General features: G+C 40.3%; 1 protein-coding gene across 2 annotated transcripts in view; it reads left to right on the top strand.

Annotated features, from left to right (window-relative positions):
* Nucleotides 1-18747, top strand: part of EIF4G3 (eukaryotic translation initiation factor 4 gamma 3) — a 399442-nt gene that overhangs the window by 175279 nt on the left and 205416 nt on the right. For both annotated transcript variants that reach the window (XM_026659916.2, XM_026659925.2), the window contains exons 5-7: nt 6507-6602; nt 7883-7996; nt 11848-11880. In XM_026659916.2, coding sequence (XP_026515701.1) covers nt 6507-6602; nt 7883-7996; nt 11848-11880 — 243 coding nt within the window. The remainder of the gene's footprint in view (nt 1-6506; nt 6603-7882; nt 7997-11847; nt 11881-18747) is intronic.

Here is an 18747-nt window from a genome sequence, read left to right on the forward strand (position 1 = left end):
GGCCGGTTTTGTTTAATATCTTTATTAATGATCTGGAGGATGGTGTGGACTGCACTCTCAGCAAGTTTTGCAAATGACACTAAACTGGGAGGCGTGGTAGATACACTAGAGGGTAGGGATCGGATACAGAGGGACCTAGACAAATTAGAGGATTGGGCCAAAAGAAACCTGATGAGGTTCAACAAGGACAAGTGCAGAGTCCTGCACTTAGGACGGAAGAATCCCATTCACTGCTACAGACTAGGGACCGAATGGCTTGGTAGCAGTTCTGCAGAAAAGGACCTAGGGGTCACAGTGGACGAGAAGCTGGATATGAGTCAACAGTGTGCGCTTGTTGCCAAGAAGGCTAACGGCATTTTGGGCTGTATAAGTAGGGGCATTGCCAGCAGATCGAGGAACGTGATCGTTCCCCTTTATTCGACATTGGTGAGGCCTCATCTGGAATACTGTGTCCAGTTTTGGGCCCCACACTACAAGAAGGAAGTGGAAAAATTGGAAAGAGTCCAGCGGAGGGCAACAAAAATGATTAGGGGTCTGCAGCACATGACTTATGAGGAGAGGCTGAGGGAACTGGGATTGTTTAGTCTCCAGAAGAGAAGAATGAGGGGGGATTTAATAGCTGCTTTCAACTACCTGAGGGGGGGTTCCAAAGAGGATGGAGCTCGGCTGTTCTCAGTGGTGACAGATGACAGAACAAGGAGCAATGGTCTCAAGTTGCAGTGGGGGAGGTCTAGGTTGGATATTAGGAAAAACTTTTTCACTAGGAGGGTGGTGAAGCACTGGAATGCGTTACCTAGGGAGATGGTGGAGTCTCCTTCTTTGGAGATTTTTAAGGCCCGGCTTGACAAAGCCCTGGCTGGGATGATTTAGTTGGGAATTGGTCCTGCTTTGAGCAGGGGGTTGGACTAGATGACCTCCTGAGATCCCTTCCAACCCTGATATTCTATGATTCTATGGAGGGTAGGGATAGGGTCCAGAGTGACCTAGACAAATTGGAGTATTAATCGTACTTTTAAACAATAATATAATACCATTTATTTAAATATTTTTGGATGTTTTCTACATTTTCAAATATATTGATTTGAAGGACAACAGAATACAAGTGTAGTATATTTATTTTTTATTACAATATTTTGCACAGTAAAAAAAACAAAATAAATAGTATTTTTCAATTCACCTAATACAAGTACTGTAGTGTAATATCTTTATTATGAAAGTTGAACTTACAAATGTAGAATTATGTACAAAAAAACTGCATTCAAAAATAAAACAATGTAAAATTTTAGCGCCTACAAGTCCACTCAGTCCTACTTCTTGTTCAGCCAATCTCTCAGACAAACAAGTTTGTTTACATTTGTAGCAGATAATGCTACCCACTTCTTGTTTACAAAGTCACCTGAAAGTGAGATGTTCTCGTGGCATTGTTGTAGCTGGCGTTGCAACATATTTACGTGCCAGATACACTAAAGAATCATATGTCCCTTCATGCTTCAACCACCATTCCAGCGTCCATGCTGATGATGGGTTCCGCTTGATAAAAATCCAAAGCAGTGCGGACAGACACATGTTAATTTTCATTATCTTAGTCAGATGCCACCAGCAGAAGGTTGATTTTCTTCTTCAGTGCTTCGGGTTCTGTAGTTTCCGCATCAGGGTGTTGCTCTTTTAAGACTTCTGAAAGCAATCTCCACGTCCCTCTCATATTTTGGAAGACACTTCACATTTTTACACCTTGGGTCGAGTGCTGTAGCTATCTTTAGAAATCTCACATTGGTACCTTCTTTGCATTTTGTCAAATCTGCAGTGAAAGTTTTCTTAAAATGAACAACATGTGTTGGGTCATCAGCCAAGATTACTGTAACATGAAATATATGGCAGGATATGGGTAAAACAGAGCAGGGGACATACAATTCTCCCCCAAGTTGAGTCACAAATTTAATTAACGCATTATTTTTTTAAGGAGCGTCATCAGCATGGAAGTATGTCCTCTGGAATGGTGGCCGAAGCATGCAGGGGCATACGAATGTTTAGCATATCTGGCACATAAATACCTTGCAATGCTGGCTACAAAAGTGCCATGGAAATACCTGTTCTCACTTTCTGGTGACATTGGAAATAAGAAGAGAACAGTATTATCTCCTATAAATGTAAACAAACTTGTTTTTCTTAGCAATTGGATGAACAAGAAGTAGGACTGAGTGGATTTGTAGGCTCTGAAGTTTTACATTGTTTTGTTTTTGAGTGCAGTTATGTGACAAAAAAATCTACATTTGTAAGTTGCACTTTCACGACAAACAGATTGCACTACAGTACTTGTATGAGGTGAATTGGAAAATACTATTTCTTTTGTTTATCATTTTTACAGTGCAAATATTTGTAACAAATTAATATACATTTTGATTTCAGTTACAACACAGAATACAATATATATGAAAATGTAGAAAAACATCCAAAATATTTAATAAATTTCGCTTAGTATTCTATTGTTTAACCGTGTGATTAAAACTGTGATTAATCACGATTAATTTTTTGAGTTAACTGAGATTAATTGACAGCCCTAAAAATACTATTTTTTTGTTTTCTACAGAGCAAATATTTGTAATAAAAAATAAATGTAAAGTAAGCACTGTATTCTGTGTTGTAATTGAAGTCATATATTTGAAAATGTAGAAAACATCCCAAAATATTTAAATAAATAGTATTCTATTTTTAACAGCACGATTAATCGTGATTAATTATTTAAATTGCACGATTAATCATGATTAATTTTTTTAATCGCTTGACAGCCCTAGTTTCCTAGCAAAAGTGGAAGCCTCAAAAATGATTCAAAGACAAAGGGGAGAGGATGGTGACACAGAGAGAGCAGAGCAGGTAGGGTGAGAATTGCAAAAGGAAGACCAGGTCTGAGATGTAGGCAGTGGTTACAGGGTGAAGAGTTTGGAAGGAAAGGACAAAAGTTTGAATTTAACGTGGACTGCATTGGAGGGCCAGCGAAGTGACTTAAAGTTCATTTCGACCATAGGGAAATTTACCAAACAATTCCCTCCACGTTTATTATCAGTTTTATTAGTTCATCAGACACAGACTGCACACCATTAAACCCATTTTCTTTTGTAAGGGACTATGCTATGTTGCTCGATGGGGGGTGGGGTGGGGGGAAAGGGGTAGAATATTCACATCCCTGTGCAACATAAATTTTGCTGACATAGGCTATATAATGTAGACATAGCCTTAGTCTTATCATTGAAATCTGTTGTTCAGATGCACTGAGCAGTGCTTGAGGGCTAATGCCCCTAAACCCATCCTTCAGGCATCACAGTAGGGATTGAAGCAGACTTTTCTTTATTTCTTTTGTCGACTTACTCATGAATTTCAATATTTAGAATGTTGAATATAGAGACCAGAAGTGGCTCCTTTAGAATTGCGGCAGCTTGCACCATGAATTCACAGTAATTCCACATGCAAAAAAATGCTACTTACGTTTTTAAGCACTTCACAAATGTTATTTATTTTTTACCTATAATATTTAAAGGTGATTACTTTACTCTGGAGTGTGATAGTAAATCCAGTTTTTTAATGTGCCCATTAAAACACACACAATAGATATTTTCAAAATTTTACAAAAAATTGTCTGTACTTCGCTCCTTACTTATGGTCTGATTCATTCTCTTTGAAATCTTCAGCTGAAGATGGATCATAACGAGCCTTAAACTAACCGAAATGGCTGTAGTTTGAAAGTCACAATTTGGCATAGAGATCTGCAGAAAAGGACCTAGGGGTCACAGTGGAGGAACCATTCACATGGGAGACTCAAACCAAGTAAAAAGAACAGGAGTACTTGTGGCATTTATTTATTTGAGCATAAGCTTTCATGGGCTACAGCCCACTTCATTGGATGCAGCCCACGAAAGCTTATGCTCAAATAAATGTGTTAGTCTCTAAGGTGCCACAAGTACTCCTGTTCTTTTTGCAGATACAGACTAACACGGCTGCTACTCTGAAATCAAACCAAGTACTCCTGTTCTTTTTGCAGATACAGACTAACACGGCTGCTACTCTGAAATCAAACCAAGTACTTATTCAAGAGTGATAACAAGTGCTTCCCTGCTTGGGCTATGCATTATGGCATTCCCAGTCTTGAGAGCTTCAGAGCTAGCCTTTGATGCCCTCCATAATGGTACCTTGTGATACTACCCCTACCTTCAATATTTTTGGTATTTCCTGGAGATTTTAAAACAGATTGTCGTGTTTGTGTTCTTGTATGTGCTGTACAGTGCCCCAGATGCCATGCCAGAGAGGCCATTTTAGAAATAATGTTACTATGGTAGACCGTGAAGTTGGCCCAGTGTGGGATGGTGGTACTGAAGAGCTAAATATTATGATGTTAAAAATTGAGCTGTTAGAGAGAAACAAATAAGCAACCCAATCCTCACAGAAATGCAAAGAGAGCATTTCTTTTGAAGGCTGGGCAGCTTGGGATAGGTATCCTCTTATTTCTAAGACCCTGATTCAAAATTGACTTTGATTAGTAGTGAATGAAAGTTGTTACCATATGATAGCTGTTTGGTTGCCTGTGTGAAATGATTTGGTGACCTCTGGCCATATCACAAATCACCATCGCAACTGAAACTATTTGCTGGTGACCCTGAGAGGGTTGCTCAAAGTTGAGGTACTTTAGCAGGGCATGTGGGGGCAACTTTGCATTATTACTCTGTATGCTCTAGGCAGTGTTTCTCAGCCTTTTGAAATTGGCAATCCCTTATTCAAAGTAAAAAATTCTCTACCCTCTTACATTTACTAAAAAAGTAAATGTGAAAAGAATAAAAAAATCCAGTAACAGCAATAAGCCTATATGATGTATTTGTGTGTGTTTAGAGAAGCTGTTGAAGAATACTTGATCTTTTTTGAGTGTGTGAGGAATAAGGTAGTGAGATTTTCTTTGCTTTAGATAGTAATAAAATTTTTGATGCCTCATGACCCCTGATTGCCTTGTGTGATTTACCCTTCGTTGCAACACAGTAGCTGTGAAACACTGCTCTAAGAGTTTCTGTGATTCAAGAGGACTTAGGTCATCTGTGCTCTTAATTCAATGTTTTCATCAGCATTATAATGAACGCAGGTTGTTGTTTTTTAATTAACAGATTTGCACCACAGTTTATTAAGGAATTTAAAACTGAGAAAAAAAGAAAAACTGCTTTGATAATAGAAAGGCTGATAATTATCTAACATTGGTAGTGCTGCAGTTGGGCAGTGTCATCATTAAATGGCTTAAAAATATAATACATCTATTAAGGAATGAGGGATGGAGAGTAAATTACATGATAAAATAAAGCTTTTTTAATTTAGGTTTTTAAGTAGAATGTTCTGAAATTTCTAGTGTAAAAAACCTACAATTGTCATAACTGTACTGCTCCAAGTTACTGTTACTTTTGGAATAAATACCATTCGGCAGATTCTCTGCTGGTGTAACTTTATGTCAGCAGAGGGTCTGCCCCCATATGCCTATTTTTAGGCCATTTTGATATGTTCTGAACACTGTATAAGGACAGCGGCTTATACTAGTTGCATGCTACTTAATTTTTTGTCATCTGTCTTATTTTGGAGCATTTGTCAGCAGCACATCATTATTCTAAGTTTTCTCAGAAATTTATAGAGAATTGTATTAAAATCAGCACATGGACCAGAGGATTCAAACAATGCAAAGCTTTTAAATTGATAAGCACTATTCATAATGATTAAGGCTACAGTTTTGCCATGGAGGTTGTGGAAGTCACAGAATCCAGGACTTACAAAGACCTCCGTGACTTCAGCTCCCCGGCTGCCATGGCTGGGCAGGGAGACCCCCGCAGCTCCCTGACCACAGCAGTGGCAGGGGGATCCCTGCAGCTACCCAGCTGTGGGAGGAGGATCCCCACAGCTCTCTGCCTGCTTTGGTGAGGCAGGGGGATCCCTGCAGCCCCCAGCCACCATGGGGGGGGGAAGGGCAGGGGGACCCCCACAGTTCGCCACTGTGGCGGTGGCAGGGGAGATCCCTTCAGCTCCCCACCGCGGGGAGGGGACAGGGGGACTCTCTGCAGCTCCCCACCACCATGGGGGGCAGAGGGACCCTGGAGCTCTGAGCCCCCAAAGGTGGTGGGGGCCCTGGAGCTCCGAACCACCCCGCAGCTGCCCAGCCCCTTCCCATTTTATCATGGATATCCCGTGAATTTTTCTTTTTTGCCCATGACATGTCCGTGACTTTTACTAAAAATATCCATGACAAAATCTTAGCCCTAATCATGGTCTCCTCTGCTGAGGTTTTTTAAGAAAACGAATGTGGTGTTGTGTGCACCATATAAATAAATTAATAGGCATTTCATCTCAACAGTAGAGGAATCTGTCTATTTAACTACGTTGTCTCAACAGTAATCACCAGTTCATCTGACGGTGTTTTTTGGTGCCTTTAATTTACTTCTCTCTGAATAAATTATTTGGTATATTAACATTTTTTCTCTATTCTCTGCCAGGCCCCCTACCCCTCAGGGCAGAATGCAGCTCCAGCCACATTGGTGTACCCCCAAACTCCTCAAACAATGAACACACAGCCTCAGACCCGCTCTCCGGTAAGGGAGCACTTGTTTGCTCTAGTTTCTGTTCTTTCTCTCTCATTTTTGTGTCTCTCTGTGTGTACAGTAGCATTTCTCTGAAAGTGTTTTATTGACTTCTGGAAGCAATTTCCAAACAGCAAATCTTTATTGCATTTTTAAACCCTTTCATGTTAGGAGAAGTTTCTTTCAAGGTAGCTTATGTGAAAGGAAAGCGATGGAGAGATTCTCATCTACTTCCCAATGGCATGATTTATTTTTAGTGTATTCTCACTCAGGTTCACCTCATTTTAGAAATTAGATTCATTATCAGTGTCTTTCTCTTTGCTTCATTTTTTTTCTTTATAGAAAGATTTGATAAAGTGTTAGAACAAAGATCAGTAAATGAAATTAAATCTCCAAAGTAGCACTCTCAGTCTGCAGTGGCTCAGGGAACATTGCCTACACGGTGTATATGTACCTGCAGCTTTATATAGAGTTTCTGAATCTCAGAATCTTTTTGTGGTAAGGCCTTTGCATCAAACTTTGGACTCTATCATCCTCCATTTATGCATATTTTAATACTGTTCTCCTATTTTAGGCCTCTGACTCCCTGAAACCAGCCTCATGTTGGGAAATCTGTGCTTGTAGTGCAATTCCATCTGATGCTAGGAGGCCCTCCTGCAGCATCAATGCTTATCCCTACTTTTGGAGGCAGAGTAGATCACCTCCGCTGTACCTGAAGCCTCAGCTAGCCCAGGGAGCAGCAGTCCCTCTGTCCCTTGCAGATCCACATTTCCTGTGTCGTAACATTTTGGGTTACCGCTAAAGTTGCTGCACCATCTCCAGCACTCTTCTCTTTTTAGAGTGGAATGCTGCTGAAGGGTGGCAACTGAAAATCTTCGAGACAGCAGTCTTAATCAGGTATAATACAGGGCAAGCGTCCCCCTCTCTCCCCCATTGTGCCTTAACCCTCTTCTGGAACTTTCACCTCTAGGAAATTCTGAGAAGGGTTAGTCTCTGTGGCCTATTGAGTCCTTGATCTCTGTGCTGAGAGAGCCAACTAATTCCAGGTTTGATGGTGTTTTTATGACATGGACAGCTGCACACTTGTAACTGGGCAGAGACCCCCAACTCATTTCATTTAGTCCCCAGTTCTAATCAGTAATGTGGGATACTGATGATGGTAAATCTTTTCTCTGTAAGTATGATCATCATCTTTATCTCTAATTGTTGAAAAGCAAGAGTAAATTTACATGGTTAGAACTGGAGCAAAACCTGACTGAAGAGCTGCATCTCTAAACCAGTTTTTTTGACAGCCCAGCAGAACAGTGCCAATACATTGCACAGACAACTGGAAGAGGAGGAAGGTTTTGGAACAGAATCCGGTTTACAGGTCCCTGGCTGGAAGAGGCTGGATAAAATACTGCATTGTAAGCAATATAACAAACTGTACTCCTTCTTGCAGGCAGTTGTGCCAATGGCACTGTTTAATTTTTTGTTGTTGTTTTTTTTACCACATGATTTTGTTGACTGATCTACAGAAATGCACTGATTGCTTCTTTACTAAAAACATGAGATACCATGGCAGTTTCTGCCAGGTAAAATGGTGAAAGAATGGTTTGGGAGGGTCTGATCTTTCAGGATTTAGACAGGAAGAATTTGGGCTTACGCTTAAAGGGATGACACTTTCAGAAAATTTGGCTGAAAATTCACAAAATTGTAGGGATTTTGCCACATAATTAGAGGAAATAATGAAGAAGAGTTTGTCTGCAGTTGTCAGCTATTTTTCTGTGGTCATGAACTATTTATTTTAAACTATCCTGTATGCAGTTTTTGCCATCTGCTCTGCTAGTGACCATTACCACTCCATTACTAAAAAACGCACATATAACATTCCATTACAACCCCTATCCCCAAAACAAATGCATGACTAGCTGGTCCTGAACTACTCTTGCGTTTTGTTCTGGGTTTGATTTATTTTAGTTTTATCTTCTTTTCTGGTGGTGATGGGAGGGCAAAGAGGGGATGAGGAAGATGGCATGATAATTCCTTTGCCATCCTGGGATTCTCTAGTGTAGTCCAATCCATCACACATCTGACCCAGCTGGTGAGGATACGTAAGCTGTTGCACTGATGAAGTGACCCTAACACTGCATTCTAGAGCAGCCAAAGCTTACTCCATTCTATTTCTGCATTATAGGGCCATTGGCAATTGCACAGTCTAGGCATTTCTATTCTTCCCTGGACAGCTGCCTTTGCAATTCAAGTGGCTTCAAATATTTTCCCATTTAGTTTTTGGAGTGTCATTTGTATTTGATACCAAGAATTTCAAACTTCAGTTCCAGTTGGGGGAAAAAGTTTTAAATACTGTTCAGCCCAAGTATAATTACTGCTTTACTTCCATTTCCTGTTGTCAATCCCAACCCTAAACACTAGTTTATTTTAAAGCAATCTGTCTGATGTAGAGAAACTGCTGCAAAACATAATCTGGGAGACAGGACTGTAGTGGCTATTGTAATAACCCATAAAAAGTGGTTATATTCATGCAGTGTGCAAAATCTACATCAACATATGTAGAAGTTGCCAGCAGTGCGCAAAAGGGTTTGTGAGTGAGACCAATAAGGGCGTGAGTGGCAGAAATGTTGGACCCAGGTTTCACAGAAGGCTGTTTTCCTCTGTATCTACTACCTTCAGCATCTAAAGGAAAAACAAAGTTTCTATTTTTACTCTGAGCCAGCAGTGACTACAGTTTGTTCTGTTGCTTACAGCTACCAATAGGAGTAAAGAATATTGTCAACAAGAATTATAAAAATCAATAGCCAATGGTGACCAGTGCAAAATAGACTAGGGTACTTTTCCACTAACTTTGAGGTTTTATTTTATTTTTTTCTTATAACATGTATTACTTTTTAATCATGGACTATATTTTGGCTTAAGTATTCTTAAGATGTAACTTTCCCACTCTTATTTCAGAGCCGATTAAAAGTTAGAATTTTCCATGGAACAGTGATAAGACAGGTACTTCTGCTCTCAGGTTAATCAACACTGGTTTTTGCACCTCTTTGTAGGGATTTTGAAGCAAATTGCTTTTTCAGCTTTCATTAGCAGATAAAATAGAGCCTGTAGTCCATCCGGAAATGTTTATGTTGGTGCCTTGTCCTTGTCAGGGGAAGTGCTATCCTGTTTTCTCAGATGTGAGACACAAGAAATGAAACCCGTACTCTGCTTTTGGGATTCCTCCTGTGAAAAATCTGATTTGAATTGTAATCTGCACATCATCTCCTTAGAATCATCATAGTCTCCATTTACTACTGCAAGGATCAATAAAGCCACCACCCTCCAATATACCTAAAGGTTTCGGAGAGGGATTAGAAGCTGTGTGTACCAAGTGTCTCTTTAGTATGTCACATAACAAATTGCCAAAACTATTAAAGCTGAGCTGACATTTTAATTTTTTAGTCTAATGAATTGACATCTTCTTGTGTTTTAAAATCTGAGGTTTAGTGGAAATGTCACACAGGGGACAGTTTAGGGTGGAAAAGAAATAAAGTTGTATATGATTTGTGAATTGGTACTATAGATTCTACTTTAGACACTCTTATGGTAGAAAAAGACTGTGTGCATTTCTTCTTCCTGAAGATTTTGATTATTCTGCATCCAGCTGTAATGATGAGATGAAGGTAGGAGGAATATATAAACACTGTAGAATAAACTATAGTATTTATAGACTGCTGCTTGGAAGTATTAAATATAGGCAATTTTAAAAAATGTTTCTAAAGGGGAAAGGAAAATCAGTTCTATCAGTGGTGAATGCTTGTTTTGCTTCTGTCATATTTGGTGGTGTTAGGAACATTAAGAAGCAGTGAAATGGGTCTGTAAGCCAGCCTTATCCCATTTGCTTATTTTTATTTATTTATTTATTACTTTTTCTATTTGGGTGAAATAAAAACTCAGTAACTTGAAACCAGCCTTTGTCACCTATTTAGAATATTTTAACTATCCCTGTAGTTTGTATATGAAATGTACAAACTTCACTGATAGGTGTACTTTTCTGCCCTTATTGTTCTTCATTAAATTCCCATTTTAGAACATATGGTAGCACATGAGAAGAAAGTAATATGTATTAAAGCAGTCTCTGCACAAGTACCATGAATTAGCAGAGCTGTACTGCTTTGCTTGCTTCCCTAGTGTCTTACGTTACTGGCAGGCACAGCTAGCAACAGGGAGAAGTGCACACACAGTGTTTTGCTGCTGTGCATAAAAACTCAATGTGGGATCTAATTTAATGTACTCTGTTTAATTATTTGAGCTGTTATTAATAGATTACCAGATATCATTCGAGGAAAGACTGGAGTTCAGTTAACACACTGAGAATTAAGGGCTTAAATGCTTAACTTGATTTCTTCTAAGAGATACCCTTTCATTTTTATTTATATTTTTCCATGCCTTGCATTCATTTTTATTTATATTTTAACACTCAGCTAATTATCAGATAATGTTCTAAATGTTCATTGAGTGTGTTAAATGCTGAATCCTTTCCCCCATTGTAATGTGAGAGGGTGGGAAGTGATTTAATGATATGAGCGCAAAACTGGGAAACAGGAACTCATGAGTTCTGTCCAGGCTCTGCCATTGGCATACTCTGTTTTCCTGGACAAATCATGGGTTAACCGATTTGCTTCAGTTTCCCCATTTGTAAAATTGGGATAACAATACTTACCACCACATAGTGGGGTAGGATTATATGGCTAATGTCTGTAAATACTTGGAAGATGAAATGCACTATATATGTGCCAATTATTGTTTTAGTCTTGTTTGCCTCACAGAGATTTTCATGCATTCCCTGTAGTGTGCAGGACACTAGAAGTGCTTACCTGGCTGTTAATTGCAGTGTTGTAAGCAGAGGTGTCCTCCACGCTCCAAAAACTTGAGTCAGTCAAACCACTTTAAGGATATCCACTTGTCTAAAACACATAATATTTAACCTTTTTAACTGTATTAAGAATTTCTGTATTCATATAGTAGAATGCCTTTAAGATGACTAGCAGCTTTGGTTGTCTCTCTCTCTCTCCCAGCTCTTGGGCAGCACACTATCACTGGAGTGGTGTTAACCTGTTAAATTGTAGTACCTGTCTGTCACTGTCCTTCAGCAAAGCTTTGACTTTTTGTGTTTTTTCTTGTGGGTTTATTTTGCATGTAGTATGACATTTCATTTTTTGTTGTGGGCTTTCTGACTCTTTGTGCCTTTCCTTTTGTGTTTGTTTCTCCCGCCTTTCCTCAGTTTGCAGCGGGGCCTCGACCTGCCCATCACCAGGTACAGTACCCTTGCCCCTTCATTATCACCCTAAACTAATCTGTTGTGGGAAAGGGGAGGTTGGAGGTTATCCACCTACTAACTTTAAAAATGCAAGCTTGCTTTGTGAGCCAGATCCTTTCCAAACGTTAGCACCTGCTATAACCTCAGCTAACAAGCAACCATAATACCTGGTGATGCTTTGCCTCCTAATTAATTTCACTGCACTTATTATTAACAATCCCATTAAAAACATTTGCTTAGCTTAAAAAAAAAATTATCGAGACTATTGCCAGATATCTTTCAGATTTTCTTGCATTTGGGGGAATCTCTGAAACTTGCTCAAAACTTCAGATGGTTTCAAAGGGGAGTACACACAGATTTCGATGGGAATTTGACATCCAAATTCCTTTGAAAATATCAGCCTTTAAATTCTAATGGCTTTTAACAATACATATTAGCTGCCAATTTATAGGACTCTGAGGTATGCTGCATTTGAAGGATATTTGTCATTTGTTTGCTATAATGTGTATTACTGTATATAGCAAAGTTAAATTTCTAGGTGTCCGTGTGGTATTCCTGATGGCTAAATTGAACTTTATATGGAACCATTTAACTGTAATATAGATTCAGTTCCTAAGCAAGGAAGAAAATATGAAAAAGTGTATGACCTCTCATGTATTTGGCTCATATATGTAACTTGCTTTGTGAGAAAGCAAAGATCAGTAGCTCTTTCTTAGTCTGCTGGTCTTTCAAATCTTTGGGTTTTAATTCAAAGGTAGTAACTATGTTTTGGGTGGGGAAGATTTTAAAAGTTGGGTAGTGTATATGAAAGTGATGGGGAACACTGACTGCAAAATTAGTTGACATATCAGAAGTGATCAGTTCAGTCTAATAAACAAACGAACGAACGGTATAGCATGGCCTACTCAAAGTGTCTGATAAATCTCTTTATCTTTCAGCTCTATTGTGTTTTATTTCTTCCTTACAAAAGCCAGTTTTCCCATACAAATTATTTTTTTATGAGGGAGAAGATCTTAATTGATTTGATTACTTCTTTGTCACATGCTATATGCTTATGAGGACTAATACTGCTGCCACTGAAGTTCATGGAAGAAGTTCCATTGACTTCAGTGGAGCAGAATCAGGTGCTTAATCAAGGAGGGTTTGCTCCATGGGAAGGCATTACATTGGTCTAATTTCATTCATGCTAGTCAGTTTGAGGTCAGGTCTACGCTCAAAAGATAAATTGACCAAGCTACTGCACTCGTAGTACCCTGAGTGATGCAGTTAAGTGGACCTAACCCCTGGTGTAGACAGCTGTAGGTTGATGGAAGAATTCTTTCATCCACCTAGCTACCACCTCTCAGGGAGCTTAATTAACTATGCTGATGGGAGAACCCCTCCTGCTGCAGTTGTGAGTGTCTTCATTGAAGTACTACAGTGGCACAGCTGTGCTGCTGTAGCATTTCAAGTGTAGACAAGCCCTGAGCAATACTAGTGTAATATAAAGAGTGAGCTATCTTACTTATTGAAGATGATAGCAGGTGGCAGAGATGCTGTCTCACGGTAACAGGTGAGTCTGTTAGTGGGTACAATGAGAAAACTATTATAGATACCCTTGTTGTTCCCAGTGTATACTGTCACATGAGGAAGACATGCTTTCTAGAACAGGGCAGACAACAAGAGTTTAAAGAATAGTGACACTTAATGCATCTACTCATTCACTCACACACACAAACCACATGTGAGGAAGAAATTATCATTTGTTACTGTTTATGCATAGTTTTAAGCTCACTTGTTGCTGTGGATTGTATGGATTGGCTTATGGTGAGGGAAGAACCATTAAAGGTGAGTGTATTTGCACCTACCCGTTACTGTGTACTAATAAGCACCATTACAGAATTGGTAACTTGCTGTGAGACCTACCATTTCCTTTTCTTGACCTTTTCTGAAGTTTTGTGGTTATAAAAGGAGTTATGAGAAAACTAGTCACAGTTCAAAGATGAGGAACATTCATGAGTTCTTTTGTAGATCATTTACCAAAAGACAAAATTTGTGTTTAGTGTGTCTTGCTAAAATTCTCTCCTAAAATCAATGAGAACCAGGTGTACCCTCTATTTGCAGAATTTGGATCTAGAGATTTGCAGATCTTTAACAGTTAGCGGTGTATAATACCAGTACAGCATAACAGGTAAAAAGTGTTTGGTTGCTTTACAATTATAATCGAGTTAGGAATCCTTTTACAACCTGGGAATGTCCAAGGCTTTAGTATGCTTACAAAACCAACACATAGCTTAACTTTGTTGCAACCAGGTTCTTGACTCAGTTATAGTTGTTGTATAGACAGAATTATCTCTCAGAAACCAGAATTTATTAGAAGCACACTAAGACCTAGATTCTTATCTGTTCCCAGTATCCTCTGGACACAGTTCTGTGTATGTGATGGGGAAAAATGGGATTGGTGCATGGGCAGGCTAATCCTGAGACTGATTCTATGCCTATGTAGTCCCTGGAGTAGTTTATATTGGGGGTTCTCAACCTTTTTCTTTCTGAGCCCCCTCCCCGCAACATGCTATAAAAATTCCACGGCCCACATGTGCCACAACAACTGTGTTTCTGCATATCCAGTAGATTAAAAGCCAGGGCTGGCATTAGGGGTTAGCAAGCAGGGCAACTGCCCAGTGCCCCATGCCACAGGGGGCCCCGTGAAGCTAAGTTGCTTCGGCTTTGGCTTCAGCCCTGGGTGGTGGGGCCTGGGCTTCAGCTTTCTGCCCTGGGCCCCAGCAAGGCTAACACCGGCCCCTCTTTGGTTTATTTTGGTGGCCCCCTGAAAGGCCCCCGGACCCCTGTTTGAGAACCACTGGTTTATATTATGCCAGTGCCAAAGCGTGATGATAGAGGGAATCTGACCCTAAACCTGAAAACTGACAGTGAGAATGTTGTGCCCTCATATTAGGAATCCTCAGGCTAACTTAAATTATTATTCCCATGTGAACTAAAAAAAGTTACAAATCACTACTTTACACAGTCTTTACTCTCTTGGGTTAATTAAAATGTTATGCATTCGTTACTTTGAGAACCCAGAATGAGAATTTTTTTTATGCAAACATTTACCAAATACTGAAATTTACTATATTGGGTACCAACTTTTGCTATAATTGACATTTGGAAAAAAGAATTCTTGTCTTCTAACACAGTATTAGGAAGAGCAGGTTTTTATCCTAAATTTAAATGTTCTGTGTAGTATGTACATTATATTATGGTAAAGTCACATCTCTTGTGCCTTGATTCCATATCACTTTGAATGAACTCATATAATACAGAGTATTCTTTAGTGCTATTTCCTGTAATTATTGTATCATTAATATGCTCTGATGAGCATGACTTATGTTCTTGAAGTGACTGGCAACTTTATAAAGAATTTATTTAAAATATATTATGAATGTGTCAGGGGGGAGGGATAGCTCAGTGGTTTGAGCATTGGCCTGCTAAACCCAGGGTTATGAGTTCAGTCCTTGAGGGGGCCACTTAGGGATCTGGGGCAAAAATCAGTACTTGGTCCTGCTAGTGAAGGCAGGGGGCTGGACTTGATGACCTTTCAAGGTCCCTTCCAGTTCTATGAGATAGGTATATCTCCATATAATTATTTGAAGCCTGTTGATGCTATAAAAAACAAAATTGAAGCTCTTGTGATTTCATAACCTCTGGAAGCCAATTTTTAATGTTTTTCAAGTAAACAACAACCAAAGTCAAATGAAAATAGCTGCCATGGTTTTGTTGAAAAGCTAAGCAATTGCTCCTCTCTCCCTTTTCAGCAAATGTATTTCCTGGGGTGGAGGACGTGTATGAGTGTGGGGAATGTCCTTTCCTAGCTCCATACATGGAGCCAGGAAGGGGAGCAGGAGGTGGAGGGAGGTGTTCTTCACTCCCCACCTCTCTGTACAGAGCCATGTGGGAATGTTCTCTTCTCCCACCCCATCCTTGAAGACAGAGATAGTATCAGAGTGTGATCTCCACATACATGGAGCAAGGTTCCATGGAGATTTGGAACCAAAGCGCGTGCTGCTGGTTCCACTATGGGAGCAGTTGTTAGCTCTTTTTCCATTAGTGGATATTTGAAAGGACAGAGAGGCTGTAAAGGAACATGGCTGGTACAACCATGGTGCTAGTGCTTAAACTAGTGTCAGGGTGTAGTAGAACCTGTTTATATGTTTTTATTATTTCTTTTAATTTATAAAAGCATCCATCACACAGTCTCTGGCTAATGAAAGATAAAAAATAAAGTACAGAATTTGATGAGCACTGCTAATACTGGAAGACTTTCATCCACTAATAAACTACATACCATCACCATCAGGCAAAAGCTTGGAAAAAGAAGTGAGCCTTACATCATGCCCTTTAGGTCAGCACTCAGGCGTTTGCAGGTCAGTTAGGGAAGTAAATTCCAGAGCCAAGGACCCTCCCCTGCAAAATCACTGTCTCTGGCACCCAGATCTTTAAATTCAGAGAGAGTTTTAACTCAAGTTCCCCAGGTGATCTCAGTGAGACGGTGAAGGTGCAAATATCTCAGCCAAGACCCAAGCCAGATTAAAGATCAGAGTCAACGCTCTGACTTGTACCTGGTGGTAAGTGCACGACTCACATCCACTAAGAAAACAGCATTCTTCGAAAGTGTTTCCATCTTTCCTGTGCAGACACTCCCTCTCCCTCTCTTAAGGGTCAGGGAAAAGTTATCCTGCCAGTTAATTCTTCTCTTTCTCTTCTACCTCAGAATTAATAACAAAGGAGTTGACTAGGGCTATGGAGAGGCATAATTAAAACACGAAAACAGCCTTAATGTACCAGTCTGATTTGATTGTAATCTTGACAATTTGTTGCTTTGTCCTTGTGTTTCCATTGTTACTTTTTTCAGCCTTTTGCAGGGCCATGTCTGCTAATGGATCTGTAACAATTATTACCTTTAATTGACCTGGAAATATGTAGACAAATGGCTAATGTTTATTATGTTTAAAATAAATGTAGCTTGTTTGCAGTACTCATGCTAGAGAGACTTCCTTTATTTTTCAGTCATATGAGGTGTGCTTCACAGGCTTTTCAGTGAAAATGATGGTTCCATTTAGAAGCATGTCTTTTGCATATGGCAAAGCAAGCTCTTCCCCCCTCCTTTCAGAGTTCTTAACGATTTAGAACACATAGAGTTTATCTCGTGCACTGCAATACGCCAACACATAAACAAGGGGGTGTTCAGCTAGGCCAGTGTGCTAAAGAGCATACTGTAGATGAGACCTTGTAACAGGGTCAGCACCCATCTCTCATGAGTGCCCCCTTTTCTCTGGCCAATATACCTGCAATTAGTCTTTTCAGCGAGGCGGCACCCGCCTCTTATGGGCAGTCCTCTTTGGTTGGTTGAGTGTGAGCCTGCTTTTAGTTTTAGTTCTTATATCGGGGTGGCACCCGCCTCTCATGAGCATCACCCGGCTGATGGTTCTCTCAGTGGGTCTTCAGCGACTCAGCCCTGCGGCCGAGACACATTCACTGTCCCCCCTTCCGGAGTATACAGTCCCGAGTTCTTATCACGGCCTTGGTATGGGGCCGTAGCTCTTAGGCCTCTTCCCAGAGGCTCTGCCTTCTTCAACCACCGATCTGTGGCCCATCTCAGTACCCGCAGCTGGTGGTGTTTCAGCAGGCCTCCCTAGGCTTAGTCTTCAATCAGACCAGCGGGGCCCATCTCATTACCCTTGCTGGCCTGGCCAGGTTCTTTGCTCAGTCCCCCTGGGCTTCAGCGTGCCCGCACTGACCTTCCGTTGGTCCTGCTGCTGTTCCCGCCAGCCAGGCGCCCCGTCTTCAGCAGTCTGGGATTCAGTCCTGCCTGCAGTGAGCTGTCCATGCTATTGCTGCTCTTTCAGCCAGCCAGTCACCCAGGCTTCACTCCATCAGCCCCTCTGATTGGCCGCTCCTCTGCAGCCACTCTAGGCTGTCTGGAGGACTTCTCTCTGCTTTATTCTGGGGCAGGGTGATGCAGGGCCACGAGACCTCCAGCAGGGGGCCTCCGGACCTAGTCCATCCTGCCACATACCTAAAGGTCTCATTCCATCTTTAACTTCTGATGCAAAATACAGATTTTTGCAGAAGAAACCAGAATTCTTCATTTACAGATGCCCTGTATATGGAGCTGTTATGTGTCTTTGTTTTCATATGCTTGAAGAAAAAGGTTTTTAATTGAAAGAAGAAAATTAATACAGAACTAACAATGAGGCAGTGATTAAAGGTTCATTTTCACTTTGTAACGAAAGTGAGGTTGTGGAGTAAAAACAGTTGGTTTGAGACAAAATGTTTGTCATGTTAGACATAGCAGTTTTCTAATTTTGTATAAGATACATTGTGGCATTTAGTTCACAGTGATTAGCTTAGGTCTTGCAGTACTTAGGCCAGGTTTACACTACAAACTTATATCGGTATAACTACATCGCTCAGGGGTGTGAAAAATCCACACCCCTGAGTGATGTAGTTATACCGACCTAACCCCAGTGTAGACAGCGTTATGTCGATGGCAGAGTTTCTCTTGTCAATGAGAAGACTGCCTCTTGAAGACTGAGGGGAAAAACAACTGAGGAGAGTTCGCAGTTTTTCAAAGGGACACTATTAAGGGCCCAAAAGCAAGCTATTCCGCTGGTTAGGAAAGATAGAAAATGTGGCAAAAGACCACCTTGGCTTAACCATGAGATCTTGCATGATCTAAAAAATAGGGAGTCATATAAAAAATGGAAACTAGGACAGATTACAAAAGATGAACATAGGCAAACAACACAGGAATGCAGGGGCAAGATTAGAAAGGCAGAGGCACAAAATGAGCTCAAACTAGCTACAGGAATAAAGGGAAACAAG

The sequence above is a fragment of the Terrapene carolina genome, unplaced genomic scaffold (assembly GCF_002925995.2).
Source record: "Terrapene carolina triunguis isolate 2854851 unplaced genomic scaffold, T_m_triunguis-2.0 Scaffold714, whole genome shotgun sequence".
Taxonomy (NCBI): domain Eukaryota; kingdom Metazoa; phylum Chordata; order Testudines; family Emydidae; genus Terrapene; species Terrapene triunguis.